Genomic DNA, 9,963 nt, shown 5'->3' on the forward strand with positions numbered 1-9,963 from the left:
GCTTTACGCAACCCGTATTTTTACTCTTCTTCTTTTAGAGAGAAGTTTGTTAGTTAGTTAGTTAGGTGTTGCTTTTCGGGTCCAGCGGACCATAATAGGCCAAATCTGGACCCCAGAGAAGTCTGTTGTATAGGAACCAAACAACAATAAAGGAAAAAAGTCTGGAGTACAGGAAGTGAACAACAGTCTGGAGTACAGGAAGTGAACAACAGTCTGGAGTACAGGAAGTGAACAACAGTCTGGAGTACAGGAAGTGAACAACAGTCTGGAGTACAGGAAGTGAACAACAGTCTGGAGTACAGGAAGTGAACAACAGGTTAAACTGACACTGAATAGTAAAGGAGGACGAGACAAAGTGACGTTTGAACCTGTTTTGTTGTAGGGGTTTTAGTGTTTTTCTTGATGTTATTCAAATGCTAAGTTTGTAATTGTACTTCGTACTTACACATAAGCGGAGGCTTTTGTTTTAGTAACAGTGCACGCGTATCTCATAGTGTATCTGTCTGTGCAGTTGGTGGTGGTTCCTCTCCTACATTACACATGACTTGTTCCTGTTCTTTGTATATATAATACAGCTTGATATGGCCCTTCGTGGTCTGCTGGGCGTTAAGCAAACAAACAAACAAACAAACAAACAAATGTATATACAGCTTGCCTCCACACAATAGGACTCTTGTATTGTGAACATAATTGGTGAAAATAAACATTACCCCCTTCCACCAGGGATTTATTCTGACAGAACCGTACAACCTTTCACTTAGTATTGCTCGTGTCTGATCCTTAAAGCAAGTCTTTTTCTTGAATATATCTTCATTTGCGTGAGTAACACCAAATGATTCAAATATATGTTCACATTGAAAACAAAAGTTCTCGTGAGGTTTGTGTCACCGCTCCCTGACTTTTTATGCATCGAGAAACAAATTTAGTCATCGCTGAATCAGTAGCTTACCCTAAATCCCGACATAAATCAAACAATACCTAGAAAACAGACAAAACTTGCCTTCACACGTGTCATGAGCGGCCTTCGGCTTCTGTTCGGCCTTTGACCGGTTATCCCCCGTGTACTGTGACGATGCTTTGTGGCCCGGAGTTGGATTCTAAAAATTCGTCTCCCTGTGGGTTATTGTGCATTTTGTTGCACAACCAAAATTATGACAAAAACGATGTATGGTGGCTTGTCGTCAGACCAGCATTTTGTTGTTGGTCCTCGGGGAGCATATCGCCTTTTGTCTCACATTAATTTTATCAACCGCGGCCTTCGGCCTTGGTCGATAAAGATGAAACAAAAGCTGGTCTGTCAACAACTTGAACAAGCCACCAAACATCTTATAATATTGAGCTTAGCTTGTGCACTTAACCCAAAAAGTAGCCTGCGCACCCGCACCAATTTGATCACACGTGTGTGTGTGTATGTGTGTGTGTGTGTGTGTGTGTGTGGGGGTGATGTGTGTGTGTGCGTGTGTGTGTGTTTTTCAGTTCAAGAGTTGCCAAGTTGTGATTGTTCTGATTTTGGGGCTACCCTTACTTTACTGGCGGTCACGTGACACCGATGACAGACATATGTAATCCGAAAGGTGTGCCTGTCAGCCAAGTAGACGGCCGTCAATGTCATGGAAAGTTTGAATAAATGACACTGGAATGAATGTTTAAGTTGGGGTACGAAAATGGTTGCAATTTATTTTGGTGCAGAGTTTATATATCACCCTCTAATATCTACGTAGTAGATATGCACAACTCATTTATGATTTCCTGGCTTGTTAATTTGCAAAACTCCACACAAAAGTATTGGTCTGTTATTCCAAGATACTGTCTGTCATGTCTGGGCATTGGTTTATCGTGCGTTGACTCAAATGCATCTTCGAAAACGATGAATGGCCTCAATAGTTGCAGATCATTGTTTTGGAAACAAGTGTTATTGACTTGGCTTGACAATAAAAGTGTTTTCTGTGAAAAGTATGATTTTGCACCAGTAATATTAAAGGACCAATGCATTTGGAACAATATGAATATTCAATTTAAACATAAATGCCTATTTTTTAAAGATTTTATAAAACATAATATCTCATTTGTAAAGGATGTTATGAATGAAAATGGTATTATTATTTCTTTTGAAGATTTATGTCAAAAAGTGCATCCAGACAGTTTGAATACAATGCATTATGCACAGCACTTAAATCCAGACGTACAGACACATTACCATATCAATATTTTACATTGCAGGATTTCATTGTTAACGGTGGTAATATAACAGCAAAGTTTATTAGAAAATGTTTAGTTGATCTTGATGTCCAGATTCCGAGTGCCTGTGATTTTTGGAAACGAAAACATAATGTAGATTTGGATAAGAGAAACTGGTTACTGGCCGTTAACAGCACAAAAGAAGAAAGATTACGTCTGCTGCACTGGAAACTATTACATAGAATATATCCAACCAATATTTTATTAAACAAAATGGGATTACGAACATCGAATAAGTGTGAAGTTTGTAATGAATTAGACACCCTTGAACATTTCTTTTTTAGTTGCCAAGAGGTGATGAAGGGTTGGAAAATATGTAAAGATTTTGTGTATAAGAAAATACATGTTGCCATCATTTTGAATGAAGAAAATGTATTTTTGGGTTATTTTAGGGAAAGTTTGAAAAGTGATTATATTTACTTTGTGAATTATTGTATTTTAATTACCAAAATGACCATTGGAAAATTTAGATATGGGAAAAAGTCAGATTTGGGTGTATTATTGGAAACTGAGCTGAACATTAGGAATAAATTTATGTTATGATTACTTTTAGGTATTTATTTATTTAAACATATTAGTTTACTGATAAGGTTTATTGATTTAAAAATGTACACATTTGACAGAGAAAAGAAAAGACCTATGAAGAAGGTTTGCTCTAAGCCACACACACACAAAAATAATAATAATAAGGCAAAAAAATAATTGTAGTAGCAAACCTGCATGCAACTGAGGTTAAAAAAAAATAAATAAATAAAATAAACTCTAATATCTACACAATGGTAATGGTTTGCAGACGTGGTTACTACGTCTCCAACAGAAGGCCAAACCCCTTGGGGTACCGTGACGTGTTCGTCCTGTCATCGACTGAACAGCCTGTTGGATTCATCACTGGTTTCAGACAATCAGGGATTCCTTTCAGACATTTGGAGTAATAACACTGTTCCTATCTTTGCCTGTCTTTGTGCCTGTCTCTCTGTGTGTCATATCAAACCTAACCAGCGTTGATTGATGGTGGATACGTAATCTGACTGGGCGCGGGTCAGATGAGGTGCTAGATTGTGTACGGACACATTTGGGAAGATTAGGGTTAGATTACTTTGGCATCAAAGCTTCTTATAGGGCGGGTGCCTACACAGGCACAAGACACTGGTTTGAAGAAAAGAAAAACAAAGCGATATTACCCCAAAGTAATGTTAAGTAAAAGCACCTGCAAGAAAACCGAACCAGTGTCTACTTCCTTTCGTATTCCGAGGTCAGTGTCTAGTTGCTAGGAATACACAAGGAAACAAGAATGTATTTTCCTTTTCCAGCATTTATTTGCAGAGTTCAATATTGGGTGCCTTTGCCTCTAAAATCTCCGCTCACAAAGTTGCAGACTCAGTCATGTAAAATGGTGCTTCATGTCCCACAGGCTGTGTCATGTAAAATGGTGCTTCATGTCCCACAGGCTGTCATGTAGAATGGTGCTTCATGTCCCACAGGCTGTCATGTAGAATGGTGTTTCATGTCCCACAGGCTGTCATGTAGAATGGTGCTTCATGTCCCACAGGCTGTCATGTAGAATGGTGGATCATGTCCCACAGGCTGTCATGTAAAATGGTGGATCATGTCCCACAGGCAGACATTCCACATGAAGCACGATTTTACATGACAGCCTGTGGGACATGAAGCACCATTCTACATAACAGCCTGTGGGACATGAAGCACCATTTTACATGACTGAACATGTTGGACATGAAGCACCATTCTACATGACAGCCTGTGGGACATGAAGCACCATTCTACATGACAGCCTGTGGGACATGAAGCACCATTCTACATGACAGCCTGTGGGACATGAAGCACCATTCTACATGACAGCCTGTGGGACATGAAGCACCACTGATTCTACATGACAGCCTGTGGGACATGAAGCACCATTCTACATGACAGCCTGTGGGACATGAAGCACCATTCTACATGACAGCCTGTGGGACATGAAGCACCATTCTACATGACAGCCTGTGGGACATGAAGCACTATTTATATGACAGCCTGTGTCATGTAAATGGTGTTTCATGTCCCACAGGCTGTCATGTAGAATGGTGGATCATGTCCAACAGGCTCAGTCAGCGATCCCTCTTTCCCTTTGTTCGTTCTGGGCCATGAAAACCGACCTAATGATCCCAGTTGCCAGGAGGCTAATGTATCATTACGCATTTTATTTATATTAGCAAAATTGCGGGCCGTCAATGGTTATACGCTTCTTATGGTCTCTCTCTCTCTCTCTCTGACCTCCTTTTGTTGGTAAACTTTTTAACTTTTTAAATTTAAATTTTTCAATTTTATCATTGTGTGTCTGTGCGTCCCAAGGACAGATTGTACGAAAAGGCGTGGCCTTAAATCTTAATCCTTGTTAAATAAAGTTCAATTCAATTTACTTCAATTCTCTCTCTCTCTCTCTCTCTCTCTCTCTCTCTCTCTCTCTCTCTCTCTCTCTCTCTCTCTCTCACTCTCTCTCTCTCTCTCTCTCTCTCTCTCTCTCTCTCTCTCTCTCTCTCTCTCTCTCTCTCTCTCTCTCTTCAGTTGTGTGCAAGAAATGTATTCTTATTGTCGCAATTGGAACAAAAATGCGCTAACTTTTTCGCACTCAAATTGTATTGTTACGCGCACCTGTTGCCTCAAATTAATTATGTCTTAATCTTATGGGATGGTTGTCATGAGATGCAAATAGAAAAATTAAACTCTCTTCGTCGCCGTGCTATAACACTCATTTAGAGTTTCTAAAATGTCAACTGATGAAACATTTCATTTACTTAATTATTATGTTACCACTTCCATTACAATTGGAATGTAATAAGGCAGTGTGCAAGTTATAAGATCTATCACAAGGAGACGCCTGATCCTTACTTACAGTCTATAATTAAACAATCAATAGATATGTATGGTTCCGAGAATGTACTGCCACCATTAACAAACATTCCTTTACTTAACCTTCACCATGCTTCCTGGGTCGTCCACGACCCAGAGCCTCACAAAAGTGTCTCTATCTCTTAACTTATTGGGAGTTTTTCATTGAGACTTCATGTAATCCTCAAACATCATAGAACCTTCCTATTGACCGATTTGTATTGCACACACACACACACACACACACACACACACACACACACACACACACACACACACACACACACACACACACACACACACACACACACACACACACACACACACACACATGAATTAATTACAAAAGAATGTGATGGGATAGTCAATGTCTGCCAAGTAGAATAAGGTTAGGAGAAAGGTGACAAAAGTGAGGAACAATGTGTACATATTTATTTTCGTATTACATTATCTGTTTTGTACCTACACACAATTAAACAATCGAGTCTACTGTCGGGGTATTCTCATCGTTGGGCTTTGGCAGAGCTGTTTACACCATTTCTCATTTGTACAGTTTTTTCACCGAGATGTCTGACAAAAAACAGCGGCATGTCAAGAAATATGACTCTTGCGACAGTCATTTACAGTGGTATGTCAAGAAATATGACTCTTGCGACAGTCATTAACAGTGGTATGTCAAGAAATACGACTCTTGCGACAGTCATTATCAGTGGTATGTCAAGAAATAGGACTCTTGCGACAGTCATTCACAGCGGTATGTCCCGTCGCGATATAACCTTCGTGGTTGAAAACGATGTTAAACACCAAATAAAGAAAGAAAGCGGTATGTCAAGAAATATGACTCCTGCGACAGTCATTAACAGTGGTATGTCAAGATAATACGACTCTTGCGACAGTCATTAACAGCGGTATGTCAAGAAATATGACTCCTGCGACAGTCATTAACAGCGGTATGTCAAGATATACGACTCTTGCGACAGTCATTAACAGCGGTATGTCAAGATATACGACTCTTGCGACAGTCATTAACAGCGGTATGTCAAGATATACGACTCTTGCGACAGTCATTAACAGCGGTATGTCAAGAAATACGACTCCTGCGACAGGCAGCGGCATGTAAAAAAATATGACTCTTGCGATTGTTATTGGTTATCTCCCTTGAGAGACTGCAAGATGGCTAACGTTTAACGCGCTCGTACATACATAATCCCATGTACTGAATGTTTTAAGTGTGAGCCGACGTTATTATTCACGTTATAGTAGTCACATGTAAATGTTAGTAGTGTGTCTCCATTTTTCTCACCTTCGTCTGGCCTTCGTACTTTTTAACTGTCAACAAGTTTGCTCCAGAGCTAGAACGAGGCTGGCTAAATAGTCCACCGAAAGAACGATACGAAATACATTCGTTTTGAAAACAAATCTCGCTTTCCAAGAGAAGTGCGTCCGGACCCATTGCGGGTGCACATGGCCTAGTGCTGGCTGAATGTGGGTCATAGTACAATACACCTAAAGACTAGAATGCAATACACCCGATGGTCACAATACAATGCACCCGATGGTCACAATACAATAACGTTAATGAAAAGAATACAATGCAGCAAATGGACATAATGCAATTCAACTCTCAATTCGTGCAACCAAAGCAAAACAAATCAGACATATTGCCCTAGTACTGCAAAACCGTACATAACATTATTCCAGCGATGCAAACTTAGTATTAAAGAGGGCCATTAACTCTTTCATGAAGGGCTTGGGGCTGTGTGTGTGTGTGTGTGTGTGTGTACGTGCGTGCATGCTTGCGTACGTTCGTGTGTGTGCTTGCGTATGCGTGAGTGTTCGCGCGATTGCGTGCGCAGCGGCGCCTGTTTGTGCACAGACCATCATTCTAGCGATGCGAGCGTGGCCTGAAAGAGGCCCTTAAACTCCTTAATGAAGGGCTCGAGCCGACCCATGACCTCCCCGTCCTTGACGTCTAGCCTGACCCTGCCCGTGAGGAAAGCCTCCAGGTAGTACTGCTCGTCGCTCAACAGGCGCCGAATGTCCTCCGCTTTCAGGTCCACGGTCAGCGCCACCGGACCGTGCGACCACTGACCTCTCTCCACGCTGCCCCCGTCTGGACACAGAAAGTGTGGATGTTGAGTGACAGTTAGATACACACGCCTGTGCACACGCATGCTCACGCACACACACACACACACACACACACACACACACACACACACACACACACACACACACACACACACACACACACACACACAAACACTGTACTCACCATTCTTGAGATTGATAAAGAAGTTCTGAACACCAGCATCTCCTGTGTCGACTTTGAGTTGAATGACGGCATTGACGCTACGCAAGACGTCATGGGTGATGCAGTCTCGGGCCGTCACCATCATCTGCTCGATCAGTCCGTCATGGGCACTCATCGTTCTCTGGAGATATAGGCTTTCCTGTCGACGTGTGTTTCTGCACACGCACCACAGTTGAACATTCATGCACGATACATAATATCATTTGTAGCATGCAATCTTCAATACGGTTAACAACGCCGATTGGTAGACAACTTTCAACCAATTATTGACTGAGCGGCTTTTAGAATGAACACAGTTGGTTGTTTTGTTTTGACATGTTCAACATAACTCACTAAGAATAAAACTAGTGAAGGAAGTAGCTCAGAACAAAACTAGTGAAGGAAGTACCTCAGCCAATACAGAAGAAAGGCAGTCTTCATATAACTTATGCTCGTTGCTAAAATCTGCGTGTGCTTTCAACACAAATTTAATTCGGTTTGCAAACAGGAAAATGTTTGTCCTGTTCAGCCCGCCACAACACAGCAACGTTTAAAATAACGCAGGACACGTGAGATCAGTAGATGAAGGAAACTAGTATTCGTGGCGTAGCGTGTGACTGAATGAACAACACAAACAGCAACTAGTACTACTATTGCTACTTCAACTATCACTTCTACTGCTGTGTCAGTACAACTACTACTACAACCACTATTACTGATCCTACTACTACTACTACTACTACAACTACTACTACTACTACTATTGCTACTACTACTTCTTATACTACTACTACTACTCCTACTACTAGAGCTGCTGCTATACAACTACTGCATATTGCTTCTGTAAAAGATCAACCGCCACCACCACTAGTACAACTACTACTACTATTGCTACTACTACTACTACTACTACTACTACTACTACTACTACTGCTACTACTTCTACTACTAGAGCTGCTGCTATACAACTACTGCCATTACAACTGCTTCTGTAAAAGATCAACCGCCACCACCCCTAGCACCACTACTTCTGGCAGTACTGCTGCTATCAAGACTGTATACTAACCACAACTACCACAGCAACCACAACCCGAGTGCAGAATAACAGCAAATACTAACACCAAAACGTCCTCTGCTCCTTCTACTACAACTAATGTTACTACCACTGCATTACTGTCAGACATAAACACATCGAAATTGTATAAATCTCAGTCATACACATACAGAAATACTCAGTAATAGGAACGTCGGCCGTCTGCCACGTACAGCACTGACTCACCTGTTATCGCCTCAGACTGGTGTGGACTGACACTCCTCAAGTGAGTCTGGTATTATTCTGTAATCTAGTCTCTTGAGTGTTTCGACAAGTAACCTAGGCGAACGACAAAAAGAAGAAGAAGAAGTGTTCCTACAATCAATGTTTTACCAAAAATCCTGTACATAGTTTCCACTTCCCTGTATGCTCAATTCACGCGGATTACGTAGACGGCAAATGGGGAATCCCCGATATGAGTCACACTGTGTTGGGTTCATTCACTCACTCTACGTGACGTCATAGCTGTGTCACAAGCGACACACTGACATAGTACTATTGTATTAATTATGTTCACAGACAATGAAATCTGATACTGTCAAATGCTTTTGAAAATGTTACATCTTTCAGCACAAATATAAAATTGAGTGTCAAGTGTGTTGACAATAGCTGGTTGCTGTAACCATGCACTTGTCGTGCGACCGTAAACATGTTCCCTGCACCGACCTTGTATTATGTCCATACTGACTAAACTGGCCGATAGATTTCTAAAGAACCATTCCCACCCAGCGCTGCGCGAATGTTGGGATGTATGTGTATACCCACACACGTATTGATAATGCAGTGTATTCTCATACCTCTTGATGCGTGCTCCGCTTTTAACTGACGTTTAGCATGTGTAGCCAACTTCAGCAATTGTCGTCCGCAGTATGTGTCTGCTTCTGACTTCTGTCTTCTGTCCGTCTTGTTACTGCGTGTTTCCCTCTGTTGTCACTGTTTCTTCTTTAATTCAAACTTCTGCTTCGACCAGAGTGTTTCTGTCTGTCTGTCTGTCTGTCTGTCTGTCTGTCTGTCAATCTGTCTGTCTCGTCTGTCTGTATAACACCCACACAAACACAACCTCTGGAGCTCATACCAACGCACATAACAATGGACATAGAATAATACACGCACGGATTTTCCTTATCGTGGGTCAGAACAATAGTGAATCGAGATGTAGGCGCGATTTTCCTCAATCCTGCTTTAAAATGACGGTGAGAGAAACGTGCACAGCCGAGTGTGTATGTCGAGAATAGAGAGTTGAGTCGTTCACAGCAGTGTGTATGTCGAGAATAGAGAGTTGAGTCGTTCACAGCAGTGTGTATGTCGAGAATAGAGAGTTGAGTCGTTCACAGCAGTGTGTATGTCGAGAATAGAGAGTTGAGTCGTTCACAGCAGTGTGTATGTCGAGAATAGAGAGTTGAGTCGTTCACAGCAGTGTGCATGTCGAGAACAGAGAGTTGAGTCGTTC

General features: G+C 41.5%; 1 protein-coding gene across 1 annotated transcript; it reads right to left on the reverse strand.

The window, feature by feature from the left end:
• Positions 1–5,542: 5,542 nt before the first annotated feature.
• Positions 5,543–8,921, reverse strand: LOC138977926 (hydroxysteroid dehydrogenase-like protein 2). The gene is made up of 3 exons (XM_070350527.1): positions 8,700–8,921; positions 7,403–7,596; positions 5,543–7,240 (listed from the first exon to the last, which is right to left on the reverse strand). Exons 2-3 carry the CDS (start codon positions 7,554–7,556, stop codon positions 7,008–7,010), a joined length of 387 nt encoding a protein of 128 aa, XP_070206628.1. The 5' UTR covers positions 7,557–7,596; positions 8,700–8,921; the 3' UTR covers positions 5,543–7,007.
• Between the last annotated feature and the right edge of the window lie 1,042 nt (positions 8,922–9,963).

Source organism: Littorina saxatilis, linkage group LG10 (assembly GCF_037325665.1).
Source record: "Littorina saxatilis isolate snail1 linkage group LG10, US_GU_Lsax_2.0, whole genome shotgun sequence".
NCBI classification, from domain to species: domain Eukaryota; kingdom Metazoa; phylum Mollusca; class Gastropoda; order Littorinimorpha; family Littorinidae; genus Littorina; species Littorina saxatilis.